The following is a 23,533-nucleotide window of genomic DNA, read 5'->3' as shown; positions in this document are numbered from 1 at the left end:
TATGCATTCTGTTTCCGTATTTCCGTTTTTCTGTTCCGTTGAACACTACTGAAAAGAAAATACGGGAAAACCGATCTGGAAAAAACGGCCCGCAAGACACTGAAAAAGAAACCCGGTCGTGTGAACGAGCCCTTACATAGTAATGACGTCCTGTGCTTTGTGTGCCAGTCTGTGTCAGTATGAAATAAACAGAGAATCTGAGTCATTAGTTACTAAAAATAAGACTACATACGAGCTAGAAAAAGAAGCAGGAAACTGAATAATCAAAAACAATTGATATACGGTAAGTGCCTTCAAGTGTCATAATGTGCTTTAAAGTGTACCTCCAGTTATACGGAAAAACAATTATAGGGCAGGACTGTGCAAAATAACTACATGATTGTGAGCCTCTTATCACAAAATGCTAAACAGACCTTTCATCTGTTTAGCCCTAGTCTAATTAGGGTCTTATCGCACAATTTTTTTTTGGCCTCCGTTGATTTTGGCGCCTTATATTCTAATTAGCCGACTTGGTTATACTAGGCAGAGAGACTGAAGCAGTTCTCTTTTCCCTGGCTGTGAGCGCATCCAATCAGAGCACACCGCTCATAGCCAGGGAGAATGAGCTCCTCCCTGGCTATGAGCGGTGCGGTGTCTTTGAAAAAAAAAAAAAAGTGTGATGACATCAGTGGGGGCCGCCCTATAAGGTAAGACCTAATTAGACTAGGGCTAAACAGATGAGAGGTCCTCTTTAATCAATATTAGCCCTACGCAGGCCATACATATAAGATTACTAGAGATGAGCGAATTAAAGTTGACTAAGTGGAATTCGATCCGAATTTCAGGAAAAATTTGATTCGCACCGAATCCAAATTTCCTCACACTTCGTGGTAACGAATCACATTTTTTTCTAAAATGGCTGCTGCACTTGTTAAGAAATGGAGCAAAAAACTCTGGGAACGAGGGATCACCCATAATGCCATGCATGCAGCCAATCAGCAGCCAACCCTGTGATGTCACAGCCCTATAAATACCCTCAGCCATCTTGGATTCTGCCATTTTCCAGTGTGCTTAGTGCAGGGAGAGACCTCAGCAGGCGCTAGGGACAGTGTTAGAAAAAAGATCATTCAAGGTGTAGGGAAAGGATAGGGAGGCATCATCTACACTATAAAAGGAGAGCAGGGTGCAATAGGAGAGTGTACAGCCTGGGTAATAGGAGAAATTCAATTACACCTCGCTGCACTAATTGGGGATCCAAATTTCTGTTATACTGCTGTTTTAGGCTTCTTGCACACAAATGTTTTTTTTTCCGTTTCCGTTCCATTTTTTGCGGATTCAATGGTTCCGCAAAAAAAACGGAATGTACTCAGTTTGCATTCCGTTTCCGTATTTCCGTTCCGCTGAAAGATATAACTTGTCCTATTAGGGTCCATTCAGACGTCTGTAGTGTTTTGCGGTCCGCACTGTGTGCTGTCCGAATCTTTTCCGGGCCCATTGAAAATGAATTATGCGGAACGGATCCGGACCCATTCTACGGATGTCTGAATAGACCCTTATTGCCCGCAAATAACGATCCGTTGCTCCATCCAAGTCAATGGTTCCTCCAAAAAATTGAATGCATACGGAATGCATCCGTATGTCTTCCGTATCCGTTCCGTTTTTGCAGAACTATCTATTGAAAATGTTATGCCGACCCCAATTTTTTTATGTACTTACTGTTTAAACATTGTTGTATGCTTCAGTTTCCGATCCGCAAAAAACGGATCACAAACGGAAACCAAACGGAACGGAAGCGGAAACACTACTGAAACAAAAAAAAAAAAAATTAAAAACTGATCTGTTTAAAATGGAACGCAAAACCATACGGTCGTGTGCAAGAGGCCTTAGGTTGTTTGCACTATATGATACATCACTAATTCCAGCAAACCTTGCTTGTGATTGGGGTGCAAGTTCTGTGTGATACAGCCATTTACGGGGTGTATTAATAGGATAGATACATATGTCCTATTAGCCGTCCTGCATTAATTTTACATTGTTTGACTTTTTTTTGGGGGGGGGGGTGTATTTATAGGAAGAAAAAAAAAGGAAAAAATATGTCATAATTGCTGTTCAGCGGTGAAGTTACATTGTACTATAGCCATTTACGGGGTGTATTAATAGGAATATACGTACGTCCCATTAGCTGTTCTGCGCAGATTTTTTTGGGTGGGGGTGCATTAATAGGAAAAAAAAGGGAAAAATATATGTTTTAGGGCTCTTTCACACTTGCGTTCTTGTCTTCCGGCATAGAGTTCCGTCGTCGGGGCTCTATGCCGGAAGAATCCTGATCAGTTTTATCCCAATGCATTCTGAATGGAGTGAAATCTGTTTAGGATGCATGAGGATGTCTTCAGTTCCGGAACGGAACGTTATTTGGCCGGAGAAAATACCGCAGCATGCTGCGCTTTTTGCTCCGGCCAAAAATCCGGAACACTTGCCGCAATGCCGGATCCGGAATTAATGCCCATTGAAAGGCATTGATCCGGATCCGGCCTTAAGCTAAACGTCGTTTCGCCGCATTGCTGGAGCCGACATTTAGCTTTTTCTGAATGGTTACCATGGCTGCCGGGACGCTAAAGTCCTGGCAGCCATGGTAAAGTGTAGCGGGGAGCGGGGGAGCAGTATACTTACCGTCCGTGCGGCTCCCGGGGCGCTTCAGAGTGACGTCAGGGCGCCCCAAGCGCATGGATCATGTGATCGCATTGGACACGTCATCCATGCGCATGGGGCGCTCTGACGTCATTCTGGAGCGCCCCGGGAGCCGCACGGACTGTAAGTATACCGCTCCCCCGCTCCCCACTACTACTATGGCAACCAGGACTTTAATAGCGTCCTGGCTGCCATAGTAACACTGAAAGCATTTTGAAGACGGTTCCGTCTTCAAATGCTTTCAGTACACTTGCGTTTTTCCGGATCCGGAGTGTAATTCCGGCAAGTGGAGTACATGCCGGATCCGGACAACGCAAGTGTGAAAGAGCCCTTAATTGCCGTTCAGCGGTGAAGTTAGATTGTTCTACAGTCATTTACGGGGTGTATTAAAAGGAAATATACGTACATCCCATTAGACGTTCTGCAGTGAATTGTGATTGTTATATTTTTTTGGGGGGGGGGGCGTAGAAATAGTAAAAAGAATACGTCTTAATTGCTGTTCTGCAGTGAAGTTTTATTGTATTACAGCCATTTATGGAGTGTATTAAAGGGAAATATTCGTATGTTCCATTATCCGTTCTGCAGTGAATTGTGATTGTGATATTTCTTTTTTGGGGATGTAGTAATAGGAAAAAGAATACATCTTAACTGCCATTCTGCAGTGAATTGTGATTTTTTTTTGGGGGGGGGGAGTTTATTAATCAGAAAAAAATATATATATGTCTCAATTGCCGTTCAGCGGTGCAGTAACATTGTACTACAGCCATTTACATGGTGTATAAAAAGGAAATATACAGTACTTCCCATTAGCTGTCTTGCGGTGAATTGTGATTGTCATATTTCTTTTTTTTGGGTGTAGAAATCGGAAAAAAAAAGGAAAAAATATACGTCATAATTGGCGTTCAGTGGTGAAGTTACACTGTTCTATAGCCATTTACGTGGTGTATAAAAAGGAAATATTCATACGTTCCATTAGCCGTTCTGCGGTGAATTGTGACTGTTATATTTCTTTTTTTGGGGTGTAGTTATATAAAAAAGAATACGTCTTAATTGACCTTCTGCGGTAAATTGTGATTGGTTTTTTTTTGGGGGGGGGGAGTTCATTAATCAGAAAAAAAAATATATGTTTTAATTGCCGTTCAGTTATCTTATTATACAGTATGACAGACAGGTGACAGGCCCTTCAAAGGGAACGGGCAGTGGCCAAAATGTTTCTGTCGCAGGCAGCAGAAGAAGGGGGGGTGGCAGCAGGAGTCGCAGCGAGAGGCCTGAGCTTCCTGTGTCATCTAGCGGTCGTGTCTTGACCAGCAACCCAGCAGTTAGCAATACTGATGGATTACTGACCAAATGCTGACTGAGTGAAGGCATATGCTCAACAGACAGGATCCATTTTTTGGGGGTTATTGTTCTAACGGATCAGAGGAAGGGCTAAATAATCTGTGACGTCAACACAAACTTACTGCTGACACCCTCTCCACTTTGTCAGGGGGGCTCTACTTGTATAAGCATTTAATAGAACAGGTTCTGTAGACATCTATGTGGAATCAGCTGACAACGGTGTAAAAGGAGTGTGCTCTTTCACTTTACAGTAGACTCTTGGGCCACTGTACGGTTCTTTATACCTGGCGCTAACATTGACCTGTAAGGATGAGTTCACACTTGAGTTATTTGGTCAGTTTTGGCCCCGTAATTGACCAAATGAGTGAAGTGATTCCAAAAGCGACGCCTGTCATCTGCATGTCATACTGACTCACAGTATTGTTTCACTACCACAGCAGACTCCCTATACCTGTTACTGCAAGATACAGTGTTCTACACTATTATAAAGGCTCTCTGAAGCCAGGAAATTCAGAACAAATCTTTTCAGAAAATTCGGCGAACCGACCAAATCGAATTTTTGAGAAATTCGCTCATCACTAAAGATTACGATCTGCTGGAATTTGGTCGATCATTCATCTGTCGGAACGTTTGTATGAATGATCCAACCATCAACATGCTAGAATAAGGCTATTTTCACACTTATGTTGTTAATTCTGGTATTGAGATCTAACAGAGGATCTCCATAACAGAATTAAATGGATCTGTTTTGATTTTCCACATCAGGATGCATCCATTCCGTTAGGATGCAGTTGTGTGAAATCAAAAAGGAAAGAAAACGATCCGTTACTAAAAACATTAAGTGTCTTAAAAAAACGTATCCATCACTATTGACTTACATTGTTTTCATTGACGGATCCGTTTTTTGCAGCTTGCAGTGGTTTTGTATCCAGTCACAAAACGGAATGCTGACAGAATGGAAGACATCCTAATGCATCCTGAACGGATCCGTTTCCAAATGGAAATGTTTTTTTCCAGTATTGAGATCCTCTGCCGGATCTCAATACCGGAAAACAACAATGCAAGTGGGAAAGTAGCAGATCAGGGATATGTTTTTTTTTCTTCAAAAACAGAGTGGGTTTGACAGAAGTTTTTTTTTGGAACCAAAAAATCCAGCCTGACATCACATTTTCGGCAGACAATAGTCTGCTTCTGGCCACTAGAAATTATTGTTTGCACATAATTCTCAGTGATGGACGCTGAAATGGCCATTTCGGCCCACTTTTACCTTATGTGTATGGGCAGTTTTACGTATTTTAATTTTATTTTATAATTAATAAACAGAAATTGGGGGTTTCTCTTTGCTGTAATCCTTTTGACTATTAGTTTGGTGTCCCTGTTAGTTAAATATTGCCCCAAATATAGAAGGCACAGGCATAATGGCATAATAGATACTGATCACCCAGATGAAAAAATGTCCACTAGATCTAAGGGATGGAATGGGTTGCTAGTTAAGTCGTTATCATTTTCCACTTTTACTTTGGTGGTATGAAAGTGGTCAAGGTGCGTTAGTATTTTTTTTTATGTTCTTCCCTTCTATTAACACTGTGTAAACCTTTAGGAATATTCTTGGAGTTCATTATTATTATAAGAATGTTACCCAAAAGGGATAATCAGAAATAATTTGAGGTATCAGCCGTACCGCAGAATAGGGAACTTGCAAAATAGTTTATTATTATTTAAAGTTATTTGGTTCAATGAAATGTTTTGGTTTATTGTAATGAAACTCATATAGTTTTGTATGGATTAGTCAGGGTTAATAACGCTGACACTGACCTTTGTCGGAAGCTAGAAGATAGACTTGGGTCTTCTACTAGTCAGTTATCTCTAGTTTTAGCTTAGAAGGAGGATATACATGTTCCCACTCCTTAGAGTTTGCAAAAAGAACACAATTTCTATGTACAGTAAAAAAAGAGAACGAGAAAGAAAGAACGAACTAGAAGATCAGGAATCTGCATGGTCAAGCATTGGAGTCAGTCAGTAAGGTATTCACTGTACTGAGTGGGACATTGCCAATAAGCCCTTCTATATTTTGACACGGTCCTGGCTGCCTGTATCCTCAGGGTATTACAGACAAGTGTGCAAGAACCTTATTGCCAGCCTTAGATTCTGCAGAGAGAGAGGGAGACTAAGGAGAGATATAGGAAAGGGGTGCTACAACCCCCATCCTTGCTTATATCCATACATTGCTATCTGGGAAGATTTGCACTGTGAATTGTTTGGAACTGTGTTCAATACTGTTGGATGTACTACAACCCCTGCTCTGCACTTTAGTAAAAAAGTTACCCATTTTCTACAACTAGCCTGGTTACAGACTCCAGCACCATTCACTGGCCACAGCACCTACATCTCCTGCCTTGCACCCATACCAAAAGCATAATACCAAGGGCACCTCAATTACCATCTGGCTGGAGCCAGGGTATGCCCCAAGGGAATAAAGGGTGCGCCCTCTTGTCACTAATCAGCCCTAGGCAGCATCAGTGTGAGCACTGCCATTGGGATTTATGTGAGGAACTGTTGCAGCCAGAACCACTACCCCTCCGCTCTGCTCCTCCCCGGCCAAGGCATGTCTGATGAGCAAAAACAATATCTGTGAAATTAAAAATATTTTTATATAGTAAGATAGTTTTAAAAGAGGTATTCCAGCTGCTGTTGGAACGGTGTTGAGGTTCCTGCTGCTCTCCTCTTCCTACTGCCTCTGCTTTGAATGCCACTCAGCTAAGGCAGGTCATCTCAGCAACCAATTATTGACAGTGCCATTCCCAGTCATTGCCTGCCATTTGAGACAGGAAGTGGACCACTGGGGGTACCCATGGACTAAAGTAACAGCAGCCCCAGGGCATAAGTAAGGTAAGTATTATAAAGGGATTGTCCAATGATATGCACATTGATGTTATGGGGACAGCAACCACCACATCACCACTGCAGGAGAACCGACAAGAGAGACAGAAAGACCAGACCAGTGACAAAGAAAACAGCACTGAGATGAGTGACAAGGGTGAATTTAGCATGCTTTTTATTTTAGGCTATTGGAGAGCTCGTCCAAGATTTTTTATGAACTCAGACAGCCCACCCCTTTAATCCTTTCAGCCCTGGAGTTTTTTCGATTTTTGTTTTTCACTCCCTGCCTTTCCGGGGCCATAACTTTTTTATGTTTCCGTTCACAGAGCCATATGAGGGCTTGTTTTTTGTGGGACAAGTTGTACTTTCTAATTCCACCATTTAATATTGCATACAACGTAGTGGGAAGCTGGGGAAAAAATTCGAAATGGGGTGAAATTGGAAAAAATGGCAATTCCACAACAGTTTTATGGGTTTTGTTTTTACGCTGTTCCCTATACGGTAAAAATGACCTGTTACTTTCATTCTCCAGGTTAGTATGGTGAGTACGGAGCTGTGTGAAGGCTCATTTTTTGTGGAGCGATCTGTACTTTTCTTTGATACCACTGGGGTGTATATGACTTTTTGATCACTTTTTATTACATTTTTTGTGGGAGTTGAAGTGACCAATAAACAGAAAAACGGCCATTTAGTCTTTTTCTCCTGTATCGACGTTTGCCGTATTGGATAAATATTTTTATATTTTAATAGTACAGGCATTTTTGTATGCGGCGATGCCCATGATTTGTATATTTTTTTATTGTTTATGTATTTTTATTTACATTTTGGGGAAAGGGGGTGATTTAAATTTTTTTATTTAAAAAAAAAAAAATTTCCGATAGGGAACTATAGTAAGCAATCATCAGATTGCTTCTCTTATACACTCAAAGCATTAGCATTTGAGTGTATGAGAAATACATTGTATTCCTATGAAGCCCTGCCACAGGCAGGGGCTCTATAGGAACAAATGGGCAGCAGCCTCTTGTCATTCAGGAGGACAGAGTCTGCTGCACACTGCATCCGACTCTTACAATCTTTGCCAGGAAAAGCCAGAGCAAACCCGCACATCTGGGTTTTTGCTGGTACAGATGCCATGGTCATGTTTGACCATGGCATCTAAAGGATTAAAAGTCTGCGATTGGCGTTACCACCAATCACGGACATTAATCCCGGGGGTCTGCTGTTTAAAACAGCAGGCACTCAGCGGCTATGGCGCCCGCTCTGCTTGTGAGCAGGCACCATCTTTAAAGTCCCTGGGATAAGAATAAAAAAACAGTTTAGCCTGTTTTTTAACAGTACAGCCTGTTATTCTGCAACATTGATCCAGAGGAAGGCAAACAAATGCTATGAGGTAGAAGTCAATTTTCCTCATCTAAGGAAAATAATTGTTTCCAAATTTATCAATCTGGTAATGACTCTAGTAAAATCCAGAAATGTATCCAGGCCCCTTTTAAACTCCTTACAGTAAAGAATCCTCTTCTTGGTATAGAAACCTTTTTTCCTCCAGACATAGAGGATGGCCCTCGTTATCATTACAGTCCTGGGTATAAATACATCATGGGAGAGATCCCACTATTAACCATTAGCTATTATTTCATTCCTCACGGTCGTTTTCTAAACTAAATAACCCTAATTTTGATGATCTTTCGGGGTACTGTAGCCCATTTATTCCATTTGTTACTTTAATTGGCCAACTTTCATCCAAATAAAGGTCTATGTTTTTCTTGTGCTCTGGTACCAAAAACTATACACAATACTCCACGTGAGTTATGACTAGTACCGTAATCTGTAAAGTGGTAGAACTATGCTTATGTCACGTGCATCTATGCCCTGTTTGATGCATCCTATGATGTTATTGTCCTTGGTGGCAGCTGCCTGACGCTGGTCGCTACTGTTGTTTACTGTCAGCTAAAATTCTGTCAACTAAGTAGAGATGAGCAAATCAGTTTTATGGAATCAAAAATTTACCCATATGTTTCCAAAAACTTGAATTTGGTGGAATCCTTATCTGCCCAAGCAGTCAGCACAAATGATAAAGGCCACTTTAAATGGGCCAACTGAGCAGGTAATTATTGTGAACTAACTGGTCATTCCCGATTATTGCCTGGTTATCAAAGGTGAGTGCAGCACTTACATTCAGCAATTATCTCTTCTGTAACAAGTGATCCCTACTGCAGTGCTTTTACCCAATAAAAGATGATTTATTAAGTGATCGGCGATACCTTTACACAGGGCAATTATTGGCCTGTATAACTGCCTCGATCATCAGCTTTCTAAATAGACAGTTAATTCATTATTAAAATGTTATCTGCATAGTAATCCTCATAACAGTCGATCTATAGTTAGGATAACATTATAACAGCTATATTTTTCTCTTCATGGGCCGAGATAAAGATTCTTACAGAAGAGCATTACATTGATTAATGTAACGTGTGTTGCTATAATTAAGTCATATACCTTCTCCCCTGTCTCACCAGATGGCTTGACTGAGAGAGTAAAGCGAGACTGTCAACTGTCCTAAAAGTCCTGACAAAGCGGAAGTAGAATATATCAAGTGGTTTAAAAAATTATATACAGAAAACCATCCAACCATTTTTATAAACAAATACACAGAATAGTGAATATTGGCTGCTGTGATATGCTCTGATGTGATCTTTTATTTTATGGTGTGTCTATGGGCATGGAATCTGCTGACAGATTCCCTTTAGTGTAATGAGTGATGTATGTCTGTCTTCCCATTCTAGACATCTGAGTGGCTCTTCTCCAGTTGAAGGTGTAGCGAATTTAAAAGTCTTTCAGACAATTGTAGCCAATGATTACTCCACCCAGGATCTCTACTGAACAGAGAAGCTCCCACTTTGGCAGAATCACCACAATCACATGATTTTATTAGGCTCCATGTAACACTATACTTCCCCTGTAGTGTTCACCTAGAGCACCACTGAACAGAGAAGCCCCTACTTTGGCAGAATCACCACAATCATGTGATTTTATTAGGCTCCATGTAACACTATACTTCCCCTCTAGTGTTCACCCGGAGCACAACTGAACAGAGAAGCCCCCACTTTGGCAGAATCAGCACAATCATGTGATTTTATTAGGCTCCATGTAACACTATACTTCCCCTCTAGTGTTCACCCGGAGCACCACTGAACAGAGAAGCCCCCACTTTGGTAGAATCACCACAATCACGTGATTTTATTAGGCTCCATGTAACACTATACTTCCCCTTGTAGTGTTCACCTGGAGCACTACTGAACAGAGAAGCCCCCACTTTGGCAGAATCACCACAATCACGTCATTTTATTAGGCTCCATGTAACACTATACTTCCCCTGTAGTGTTCACCTAGAGCACTACTGAACAGAGAAGCCCCTACTTTGGCAGAATCAGCACAATCACGTCATTTTATTAGGCTCCATGTAACACTATACTTCACCTCTAGTGTTCACCCGGAGCACCACTGAACAGAGAAGCTCCCACTTTGGCAGAATCACCACAATCACGTGATTTTATTAGGCTCCATGTAACACTATACTTCCCCTTGTAGCGTTCACCTGGAGCACTACTGAACAGAGAAGCTCCCACTTTGGCAGAATCACCACAATCACGTGATTTTATTAGGCTCCATGTAACACTATACTTCCCCTGTAGTGTTCACCTAGAGCACTACTGAACAGAGAAGCCCCTACTTTGGCAGAATCACCACAATCACGTGATTTTATTAGGCTCCATGTAACACTATACTTCCCCTCTAGTGTTCACCTAGAGCACTACTGAACAGAGAAGCCCCTACTTTGGCAGAATCACCACAATCACGTGATTTTATTAGGCTCCATGTAACACTATACTTCCCCTTGTAGTGTTCACCTGGAGCACTACTGAACAGAGAAGCTCCCACTTTGGCAGAATCACCACAATCACGTGATTTTATTAGGCTCCATGTAACACTATACTTCCCCTTGTAGTGTTCACCTGGAGCACTACTGAACAGAGAAGCTCCCACTTTGGCAGAATCACCACAATCACGTGATTTTATTAGGCTCCATGTAACACTATACTTCCCCTTGTAGTGTTCACCTGGAGCACTACTGAACAGAGAAGCCCCCACTTTGGCAGAATCACCACAATCACGTCATTTTATTAGGCTCCATGTAACACTATACTTCCCCTGTAGTGTTCACCTAGAGCACTACTGAACAGAGAAGCCCCTACTTTGGCAGAATCAGCACAATCACGTCATTTTATTAGGCTCCATGTAACACTATAATTCCCCTCTAGTGTTCACCCGGAGCACTACTGAACAGAGAAGCTCCTACTTTGGCAGAATCAGCACAATCACGTCATTTTATTAGGCTCCATGTAACACTATACTTCCCCTCTAGTGTTCACCCGGAGCACCACTGAACAGAGAAGCTCCCATTTTGGCAGAATCACCACAATCACGTGATTTTATTAGGCTCCATGTAACACTATACTTCCCCTTGTAGCGTTCACCTGGAGCACTACTGAACAGAGAAGCTCCCACTTTGGCAGAATCACCACAATCACGTGATTTTATTAGGCTCCATGTAACACTATACTTCCCCTGTAGTGTTCACATAGAGCACTACTGAACAGAGAAGCCCCTACTTTGGCAGAATCACCACAATCACGTGATTTTATTAGGCTCCATGTAACACTATACTTCCCCTCTAGTGTTCACCTAGAGCACTACTGAACAGAGAAGCCCCTACTTTGGCAGAATCACCACAATCACGTGATTTTATTAGGCTCCATGTAACACTATACTTCCCCTTGTAGTGTTCACCTGGAGCACTACTGAACAGAGAAGCTCCCACTTTGGCAGAATCACCACAATCACGTGATTTTATTAGGCTCCATGTAACACTATACTTCCCCTTGTAGTGTTCACCAGGAGCACCACTGAACGGAGAAGCTCCCACTTTGGCAGATTCATCAAAATCATATATTGAAATGCTTTCAATAAGCTCCATGTAATACTATACTTTGCCTGTAGTGGTCACTGCAGGGAGAATGAGTGGTTGCCCTCAACTTCCCTTGCCAATGACAACAGACCTTGATGGGTTAAAAAAGTCAAGACTGCAGCAACTAGTGGATCTCCAGGGCAGCTTCATTCTAAAAACAGATTATCCCATTTAGGAAGCAAATTTGGCTTGGTTATTAGGCATGGTAATAATATGCATCCAGGAAATGCTGAGCAGCTGCCAGGTACCTCTTGCACAGTGGAATTAGTTGTACCAATTTTGCAAATATTACACTTTATGACGCAGTTAATGATGAGCACTATTACTAACATTTTTAGATCCATTGAATTGTTGGATCTACTATTAGTTTGATCTGGCTACTGATACCATATGACCTATTCATATGTACATGTGTTAGGAATATGATGTGCTAAGTAGACAATAAACTATAGGAGTGTTGTGACTGTGCTGCTTTTTGGATGGGGCACAAAAATGCATAAAAAAACAACATACCTGCATTTATGGTGCATTTTCTATCAGTAAAGGGATAACACACAGCAGACTTAAATAACATTAACGGAACCAGCACACCAAAACAGGCACCAATAACACAGCACAGTTCTGAAACAGAATAAGGGCTCGTTCACACGACCGTATGTGTCCCGTGCGCGTGCTGTGAACCGCAAATTGCGGTCCGCAATGCACGGGAACCTTCCGTGGGGCAGGTGCATGGGGATCGCAGACCCATTCACTTGAATGAGTCCGCGATCCCTCCGTTCTGCAAAAAGATGCTCTTTATTTTTGCGGTGCGGAGGCACGGAACCCCAGAAAGCACTCCATAGTGCTTCCGTAGTGTTCCGTTCCGTACCGTTCCGCATCTCTGGATTTGTGGACCCATTGAAATGAATAGGTCCGCATCCGTGATCCGGAATAACAATGGAGTGGTGCCTGTGGTTTGCGGATCCGCAAATGCGGTCCGCAATACGGGAACGGGACACCAACGGTCGTGTGAACGAGCCCTAAAAGAGATGTCAGAACTGTAACCCCTGAAAAAAAATTGTCAGTTGTAAAAGTTAACCTTTCCTAGAGAGTACATTCACGGGGATTATTGGGGGTATTTATCATTGTAGGCTTATTTGAGGTTAGTTTGTAGATTGGAGTTGCAATACACACCTGCTCCAAATTTATAAATATTGCACATGGTATTAATACATTTGCCAAAAGTGCAATGTAGATGCGCCTATTTCAGTTAAAGTACACTTGGGGGATACCTGGGCTGGAGTTACGGATTTTCAAAAATTCGCACTTGATAAATGTGACATAAAAGTGATCTACTCTGAAATCCTCACCAAATTTTCACTCCACTTCAGAAAGGCGCAGCTTTCAACATGTCGTAAAATTTTGCGCAAATCTCCACGTGCGACATTTCCACACCAAAAACCTGGTGTTCCAGATTTCATAAATGTCCCCCTATGTTTATATCTGAGCTACCTGCCTGAACACTAGTTTTACATCTGAGCAACTAGCTTTCAACTGCCATGGCTTCATATAAATATCATTATAATAAAAGAGCACATGTTATTTTCTAAACTGCTCATGTGACGGACTGACTCTAAGGCAACATTCGCATGAGCACATTTTAGCTAGCATTTTCAAGCCATAAACAGGAGAGGGTCAAAAAATGGAAGATGTGCACTTCCTGACACCCTGGGACATTGGCCCTGATTTACCATGCCTTCACTCCGTAATTCTGGATTCTTTTGCGACTTTTTGGGCTCACTTGTGAAAAACTGTTGTGACATTTTGCATTTTTACACCACTCACTCCAGTTTTGAAATGTAGGTGGGAAAGTGGGCATGGTTAGCTATGTTAATGAGTTTCACTCCAGATTTATCACTGAGATTTTCTTAAAGTCGCAAAAAAAAAAAAAGAAGAAGAAAACTGGAGTAGCTTCTCTAGACAAAAGTGTTAGGTTTAAGGCTAAAACAAATGTATCAAATAATGTGCGATATTTGATAAATGTGGCATAAAGTACTCCAACGCCGACTCAAGCAAAACGGACTTTAAATTTCACCTCCTGATAAATTCCCCCCCAATGAGTCTGAATACGGTCATTAATACAGAGGAAGTCTTCTGTGATTACATTCAACACATATGAGTATTTATACAACCCTCTAGTGACAACAAATAATGTAATTAAGAACGGGACAAGGAAGCCACTATTATGTATCATCATAAAACACTCTCCAAACACCATGCAAGAAACAAAAGAAAGCTATCCCTAAATACAGCTGTGTGTTATGACAGTAAATCAGGATGGGGAGAGAAACTCCTGTCACTGCCATTAGAAGTGCCTACATGATAGGGCTGCTCTTCTACACCACAGCAGCACATGACCCCTGGAAACAAATTCTGATTAATATCAAGACTATGCTTTCATCCACATTAATATCCCTAGGTGACTCTTTAGGAGAACTTTGGAGTTCTCCATTTTCTGCATATACTGTAGATCACTTCCCTGCAGTATTGTCATTTACACAATGTCAGATCTAAAAGTTCTCTTATTCCAATGTTTTTCCTTATATCTGAAAGATCAGACCAGGAAGAAATAAAAAAAAAAACAGCAAAGGTTACTTATGTGTTGTACTTAATGCCAGCCTGGAGTATGGCTACTGCCATTGTTGTCCTCTGGGTTATTGTTACTGCAGGTGCACCATGAGCTTTTTACAGAAGTCGTCTGATATCTCTCACAGAAAGGAGCTTTCACTGCCAGATAGCTTTTATCCCCTGTTCATTTACTCAGGTAAGTGCTTGTGGTGAAAGCAAGAAGTGTGATTTAGAAAGAAGTCTCAGGTACCTGCTGCACTGTGCTGCCCTGTCACACCAGGCAGTGCCAGCAAGTAAAGGAATGCTGCCATGCCCTCTCACTTTCCAGACACATACCTGAAGAAGAGTTTGGAGAAGATGTTGGCTTTCTCCAGCGGGGACCTCTGCATGGTGACTAGGTGCTGCTGCTGCAGGCACAGCCTTGTCTCCTGGCTCTGTAATGTCCACTCTGTGCCTGCTGCTGCTCACCCACCTTATTCTGTTAGCCTGCTGATGTCACTGCCTCCTTGACTCTGCCCAGGTTAAGAAGAGCTAAGCACAGGGAGGCAGCCCAGTCCTTCATATCTTCCTCCTCTTCACCCTCTTTCTCTTCCACTCCCTCTCATTCTGTTTAGGTAACACAAAAGGGGTGTGTTAGAAGCAATTATAATCAGATTCCATTACCCAAGGCATATTGTATTTTGGGTCAGCATAAGGTAATGGACCTAATGTGCAAATCTGGAAGGTCAATCCTATCTCAGGTCAGAACATCTCCATAATATCTCACAAGTAGATGACCCAGGACAATTTATGACTAGTGATGTTGAATGTGGCCGTTGATCTGGTTTGAATTGGGAATGTTTAATAAGCTCTAGAATTGTTTGCATTGGCAAATATAATCTTTATACATCATGCTGTAAAATAAATGATGTGTTTGCCTTGATAATGTGGTATGCTGGACTGTGACTTGTAGGATGTGTATTGAACATTCATTCACATTACATTTGCTACAATGACTTCCTAAATAACTTTCAAAGGCAAAGGAGACCACAAGAACAATCAACTAAAATAATCTACAATTGTTGCATCCATGCTATCAGGAATTACCAATCAATATCAATTCAGATTCATTTTGGATGATGAAGTGTTCTTCAGCGTGTTTAACAATCAATCACTGAGACACATTTTTATGTACTTATTCATTCTGTTTTGCTGTACTATACAATGAACTAGCAGAAGGACCCGGCTTCACACGGGTATATTTCATCTATTTCATTTAATGTTTGTGTGTGTCGTTAAAAGATATTGACAATATCCACTATAACAGTGACATCTACAGTACCCCTCCCCTTTAACAGTGACCTCCACAGCAGCCGCCCCTTTATTAGTGACCTCCACAGTACCCCGTCTCGTTAATAGTGATTTCCACAATAACCAGCGCCCTAAACAGTGACCTCTACAGAGCACTGTTCCCTTAAAATGTGACCTCCACAGGACCCCACCCCCTTAACAGTGAGTGGGAGGCGCATGACCTAACTGGATCAGGGGCATGGCTTAGCGGGACCTGGGGGGCAGGGTTTTAAGTCCATCTTTTGAGGGTGGCCTGAACTATGACCTTCACAGCACTCCGCTCCCTTAACAGTGTCATCCACAGCGCCCTGCCCCTTTAAAGCTGACCTACAGCACTGAAGAAAAATGGCTGGGTTGTTATGGAAACCTGGTGTAAAACCGTGTGTATGTGGAGACTAAGGGCCTGCGAGCTTCTATTGGCTGATAAGGGTCATGTGACCAGGCTTCTATTGGCTAATGCATTTTTTGGGAATATTTCACGTAGGGATGTCCTTTTGAACAGCTCACTCTCAGAAAGCAGCACTGTACTGTCTGAGCGTGAGCTGCAGGGAGAAAGTTACCATTCCTCCCACCGCTGCAGCTGACAGAAGTTGATTTTTACCTTCATTTTTTCAATCCCTGTCGGCTGTGAAGTGGGAGGGGCGTTGCCTAACTGGATCAGGGGCGTTGCTTAGTGGGACATGGGGGCAGGGTTTTAAGTCCATATTTTGAGGGTGGCCTGAATGGCAACCCTACCTGCCCCCTGAACTGTGACCTTCACAGCACTCCACTCCCTTGTGTCATCCATAGAGCCCTGCCCCTTTAAAGCTGACCTGCAACAGTAAAGAAAAATGGCTGGGTTGTTATGGAAACCTGGAGTAAAACTGTGTGTATGTGCAGAATAAGGGCCTGCGAGCTTCTATTGGCTATATAAGGATCATGTGACTGTGCGTATGGCAGTTGGGAAATGAAGAGAAAGACCGGCAGGCTTCGATTGGCTAATGTAGGTCATGTGATGTGCCATATTTGCTTTTTTTCCGGGAATATTTCAGGAACAGTACGTGCTAGAGAGCTGAGACCCAGTCTAAAACCTTCCCGGACACCTGATGCACCTGTGTGCCAAATTTTGTGATTGTAAATGTGACAGTGCAGATTCCTTTAGCGGACATACACACATACATACACTCTGCTTTATATATTAGATTGTTTTATTTACAGGACACTCAAGATTTTTATATCTCTGTCATCAGCTGTAGTCATGGTCATTGTCTAAACTGTTGCGCCCTATAATTCTAAGAACTAAATACAGTGCTACGAACAATTATTTTCCATTTACTTTCTTTTCTATCTTTTTTTTATTGAATATCAGGGCAATTTCACATGAGCATATTCAATCCGTGAAATGCAGTCTGTGGGAGAGCATTACTTTCCAGGCTGAACACTGCTCCTGTGACACGAACTGGCAGAATTATAATGATTTATAATGCAGTGGGTCCCAGCTCGACCTTGGATCTTCTGAACTGTACTCACATAATGCCTTGAGTACTATTCATTAGCCAGTCAGACTGGAATTCACAGGATTATAAATCATTATAAGGGTCCATTCACACGTCCGTTGTTTCTTTCTTGATCTGTTCAGTTTTTTGCGGAACAGATATGGACCAGTTCTGTACCCATTCATTTTCAATGGGTCCTGAAAAAAAATCAGACATTGAGCTGTCCGATTTTTTTCAGGACCCATTGAAAATGAATGGGTACAGAGCTGGTCCAGATCTGTTCCGCAAAAAACGGAACAGATCAGGAAAGAAACAACGGACGTGTGAATGGACTCTAATGCTGTGAGTCCATGTCACAGGAGTAGCATTCAGCCTGGGAAATACTGCTCTTACACAGAGCATATTTCATGGACTGAATATGTTCATGTAAAACTGTCCAAACGGTCATGGAGTAACTGTACAATGTTGAATACCAATGTATGTATAAGCAGAGAAAATACGAGCATGGATGACATCCTGTCACGAGGATGGATTCACATTTATGTTCAAAATTTCAGTCCTCCATAGCTGCTCTCACTTATAAAATTTAATCAGAGAAGTCTATTAAAAACTATGATCAGTGAAGATGGCCGGGCAGATAAGATAGCTGTTTACTAAATCTTAGCTGGGTGACAATTATTTCCAGTAACCTCCCCACAAAAGTGCGCACTCAGCCAACCACACCTGTTTATTTCAAAGCATAGATAAACTGTTGCCCAATATCTACCATCGGAGGACTATCAGGAGGCACTTATGCACATTGCAGTGGCAATGGAATTTTTGTTCCTTCGACCACATCCCGCCATTGCTTACACAGACACTGTGGCGTGTCCATATGGGAAGCTGTGCCAATTATTTCAGCTCATCCCATTTTCTTGGCAAATGTGCAGTACTAGGCATCATCCCTATAGGAAGTCACCCCCTCAATAATTAAACATGGTCCTGTGGAATTTCTTTAATCATGGTCTGAAAAAACCTCTTTAATTTAATGTGGATGCTTCCTTTAATTTTCTTCAATTTTGCTGATTTGGCTGAACTAAAGATAATAGTACAAAACAGAACTAGGACTTATGGTTATATAACCTGAAGAAATGTGGTACTATCTTTATCTCAGGTAGCTTGTATCCAGGTATTTTTGTGCAAATGCAAGAACAGCATATTCATGCATTAAAAGCATATTCCCAGCTGAGACATTTATGGAATATCCACAGTATATGCCATACGTTCTGAAAGATGTGGGTCCTACCTCATGAACCCTCAATTAAATACTGGATTGGCTCCCCCATAAACTTGTGACATAGCCTCACATGTCTCTCCATTCACTTCTATGGGATTTATGGAACATGCCGATCACACTTTCTTGGCTAACTCACACAGAAGTGAAAGGAGAGAGCAGTGCACATATGCTGTCAAATGTCATTCATTCTTCACTCAAATTTTGCGCACAGTGGCTTCTATGGAGCGCCCAGTCCCTTAGAAATTGTGTTGTTAATATTTTCAAGTGTTTCTGGAGATAGATACAGGTCCCAGAGGTGGGAACCTCATGTGTCTCACATCCTTTGGACATGCCATAACTGACTAAGGTGGAAATACTGTTTTAATTAAAGCATTTTTCCGCCATATTATTCTAATATCAATCCCATTTGTTGATTACTATTAGATCGGTAGGGGCCCTACAGCTGGGACCCCCACTGGTCATGAGAACGGGGGCCCCGTACCCCCTGCAGCCTCCCTGAAATGAACGGAGAGGCCAGTCGCACGTGCGTGTGTCCACTCCATTCATTTTTAAGGGAGTTCTGGAGATAGCTAAATACAGCTCTCTCTGGAACTCCCACAGAAATGAATGGAGTGGCCTTACGCACGTGCGACTGGCCTCTCCGTTCATTTCAGGGGGGCTGCAGGGGGTGAAGGGTCACTTTCTCGCGATCAGTGGAGTAGCACAAGGTGTTTAAAGATGCCCCAGATTTATCATACGGCATTCGCCAGTTTGATAATATGAGACTGGATTAGTCAGACTGCCCAACTGGTTGAAATACTTCACCAGTTAACTCCTTAAAGACGCAAATATTTTTCATTTTGATGTTTTAATTTTTTCCTCCCCACCTTCCAAGAGCCATAAACTGTTAATATTCCATTCACATAGCCATTTCAAGGCTTATTTTTTTGTGGAACAAGTGGTATTTTTTTAATGGCACCATTTAATTTACCCATAGCCCGTATTGGAAAACAGGAAAAAAAATTATTTGTGCGTTAAAACTGAAAATAAAACTGCAATTCTGCCATGGATTTTTGTGTTCTGTGTTTACAGTACTCACTGTCCACTAAAAATAACATGACAACCTTATTCTATTATTATTTCTTTGCATCGCTATATTCTGAAAGCCATAAAAAAAATTATGTTTTTGTCTACAGAGCTATGTGAGGGCTGATTATTGTGAGGTGAGCTGCAGTTTTTATTGGTACCAGTTTGTGGCACATGAAATTTTTATTACATTTTTTTTGGTGGTTGTTTTTTTTTTCTGTTGCAGAGTTCTCTGCATAAGATAAATATTATTATATTTTAACAGTTTGGACATATTCAGATAAGATCATACTTAACCGCTTAACCTGTTGGGGACACATGACGTACTGTTACGTCATGATGTCCTGATACTTAAGGGCACATGGCGGCGGGCGGTGATCGGAACTGGGTGCCTGCTGAAATTCATCAGCAGGCACCCTGGGACAATGCGGGAGGGGGGGTCCTGTGCCCCCCCCCCCCCTGTATCGGCGATCGCTGCAAACCGCAGGTCAATTCAGACCTGCAGTTTGCTGCGTTTCCGGGTTATTTGGGTCTCTGATGACCCGATAACCCGGAACAGGATGGTGATCGGTGGTGTGATAATACACCACCAATCACCATCCTGCGATCCTGAGAGGTGATGGTGACATCACCTCTCAGGATCGCTTCTGATTGGCTGCAGAGCGGGCGGGAGGTTTAAGTTACTGCGGCTCTGCTCTCCTCCTCCTTTCTGTGTCTGGCAGCGAGGAGAGAGGAGCAGCGTCGGATCTCCTGACGCAGCACCCCCATCTGTGCCCAGCACCCCCCTTCTGACCGTCCACAGTGCCATTTGGCACTGAAAGGTACATAGGGAAAGGTTAGGTTAGGCAGGGATATTCAGGGAAAGTTTAGGGGAAAAAAAAAAAGTTTTAATTGTTGCATCACCCTAGACCCCCCAGGGGTGCTGCAGCTTGCCCCCCTGCCCCCCCCCCCCCACATTTTTGAGGCGCAAGCAGTTTTTTTTTTGCGTACTCTTAGCGTCCGGCCACTGAAAGCACATCGCCCACCCCATCGCTGATCAGCTTCGGACGGCTGATCAGCGAGTTTGAATCTTTTTTTTTTTCACATTTTTTGTGCTTTTTTTTTATTTCGTTTTTTTTTTTTCTGTTAGGTTTAGGGATAAGTACGCGAACACCCGTCCCCCCACACACACGCACACTAAATAAAGTTTTGCACACACACACACGCACTCCCCTATGGCCCGCCGGATGTTCTCGGCCGAGGAGGCATACGCCCAGCTTGCCTCCGACTCCGAGAGCCCCAGTGAGGACGAGGATGACCCCACTTTCCTTTTGTCATCCGCTTTCTCCTTATCATTTAGCGATGATGATGAGCCCCCAAGGCGGCGGAGACACCGCCAGGTGGAGCAAGGGGACCGCCATTCCAGGGACCCTGTGGCCCACACTAGTGCAAGCAGCTCTGGGGCTCGTACTAGTTTTCCAGCCCACCAGATAAGTCCACCTGAGCCTCTACCGGTGAACTTGCATGGTCTACCCCAGAGGATTTTGAGCCTGTGATTCCTGATTTTGTTGACCAACCAGGAATCCAGATTCCCACAGTGGGCTTCACTGAATATGACTATTTTAGTCTTTTTTTCAGTGACCACTTTTGTGAATCTGATGGTGTAGCAAACGAACTTGTACGCCCAACAGTTCATTGCTCAACACCCGGGCTCCTTTTTGGCTAGGGCAGGTGGCTGGACCCCGGTCAGTGCAGCCGAGATGAGGATGTTTTGGGGCCTCGTGCTGCACATGGGCCTATTAAAAAAAAAACTGTGTCAGGCATTACTGGAGTGGGGACGTCTTGATTGGTACTATTTTAGGGTGCATATGACTTTTTGATCGCTTGATATTACACTTTTTGTGATGTAAGGTGACAAAAAAATGACTTTTTTGACAGTTTTTATATTTATTTATTTATTTATTTATTTATTATGGTGTTCACCTGAGGGGTTAGATCATGTGGTATTTTTATAGAGCAGGTTGTTACGGACGCGGCGATACCTAATATGTCAACTTTTTTGTTTATTAAAGTTTTACACAATAACATCATTTTTTAAACAAAAAAATCATGTTTTAGTGTCTCCATATTCTGAGAGCCATAGTTTTTTTTATTTTTTGGGAGATTGTCCTAGATAGGGTCTAATTTTTTGCGGTATGAGATGACGGTTTGATTGGTATGATTTTTGGGTGCGTATGACTTTTTGATCGCTTGGTATTATACTTTTTGTGATGTAAGGTGACAAAGAATTGCTTTTCTTAGCAGTTTTCATTAAAAAAATGTTTACGGTGTTGCCTAGACGGGGTGGATCATGTGATATTTTTATAGAGAAGGTTGTTACGCATGCGGTGATACATAATTTGTCTGTTTTTTTATTTTATTTTTCTATTATTTACAATTTTATATGTCTCTTTTTATGGGAAAGGGGCTTTTTTTTTATTGAAACTTTCATTTTTTTATTATTAAAAACACTTTTTTCTTGGGACTTTTTATGGGACTTCAATATTACAGGGTCTTATCCCTGTTTCAATGCCGCAGCACAATACATCTGTATTGTACTGCATCGACTATCAGTGTATTACACATTGTAATACACTGATAGTTTGCCTATGAGACCCAGCCTGGGGGCTGGGCCTCATAGGCCTCCGTACATGCCGGGCCCCAAGTCCTTGGAATGGCTTGGGGCTGCCATGGCAACCATCGGGTCCCTGCCACCGCAGCACGGGGACCCGATGGCTAAGGAGAGGGAGCACAAATCTCCCATATGCCACGTTCAGTGCTGACCGTGGCATATGAGGGGTTAATCCACCGACATCAATGTTATCACCAATGCTGTCAGTAACAGCCGGATTCCTGCCTCTGATCGCGGCACTGCACATGGGGGAACAGAAGGACCGCAGGACGAGAATGCTCGTCCTGGGGCGCATGGTACCGGCCCTTTAGGACGAGCATTCTCATCCTGGGTGGTTAAGGCGTTAATGATGTTTATTTTTTTTTACTGTTTATTTATTCTTTTTGTGTAAAATTGGGACAAGGGGTGATTTAAATTTTTAATATTAGTTTTTTTTTATATTTTCAATTTTTTCCCCCTCACTTTTTAGTCCCCTTAGGGGACTTGTACATGCAATCTTCTGATCACTTGCACCATTGACTGCAATAGAATACTATTTCAGACTATGGGACTTTTACAGGTTGCCTGTCATGCCATGCCTTGGGCATGGCTTTGCAGTCAGCTTGCTATGACATGCCTGGGTGCCTTCAGGCCCAGGCTGTCATAGCATCTGACCAGACACATACCTGAAGAAGAGCTTGAAGAAGATGTTGGCTTTCTCCAGCGGGGACCTCTGCATGGTGACTAGGTGCTGCTGCTGCAGGCACAGCCTTGTCTCCTGGCTCTGTAAAGTCCACTCTGTGCCTGCTGCTGCTCACCCACCTTATTCTGTTAGCCTGCTGATGTCACTGCCTCCTTGACTCTGCCCAGGTTAGGAAGAGCTAAGCACAGGGAGGAAGCCCAGTCCTTCATATCTTCCTCCTCTTCACCCTCTTTCTCTTCCACTCCCTCTCATTCTGTTTAGGTAACACAAAAGGGGTGTGTTAGAAGCAATTATAATCAGATTCTATTTCCCAAGGCATATTGTATTTTGGGTCAGCATAAGGTCATGGACCTAGTGGTGACTGTGCAAATTTGGAAGGTCAATCCTATCTCAGGTCAGAACATCTCCATAATATCTCACAAGTAGATGACCCAGGACAATTTATGACTAGTGATGTTGAATGTGGCAGTTGATCTGGTTTGAATTGGGGATGTTTAATAAGCTCTAGAATTGTTTGCATTGGCAAATATAATCTTTA

At 42.5% G+C, this 23,533-nt stretch overlaps 1 protein-coding gene across 1 annotated transcript in view; it reads right to left on the bottom strand.

Annotated features, from left to right (window-relative positions):
- Positions 1-14,995, bottom strand: part of CFTR (CF transmembrane conductance regulator) — a 203,874-nt gene extending 188,879 nt beyond the window's left edge. The window contains exon 1 of the mRNA XM_040411444.1: positions 14,855-14,995. Within this exon, the coding sequence (XP_040267378.1) occupies positions 14,855-14,907 (53 nt within the window). The 5' untranslated portion in view covers positions 14,908-14,995. The remainder of the gene's footprint in view (positions 1-14,854) is intronic.
- Positions 14,996-23,533: the final 8,538 nt, after the last annotated feature.

The sequence above is a fragment of the Bufo bufo genome, chromosome 1 (genome assembly GCF_905171765.1).
Source record: "Bufo bufo chromosome 1, aBufBuf1.1, whole genome shotgun sequence".
NCBI classification, from domain to species: domain Eukaryota; kingdom Metazoa; phylum Chordata; class Amphibia; order Anura; family Bufonidae; genus Bufo; species Bufo bufo.
Note: the sequence above shows the minus strand (reverse complement) of the source record. Positions and strands in the feature narration are given on the sequence as shown.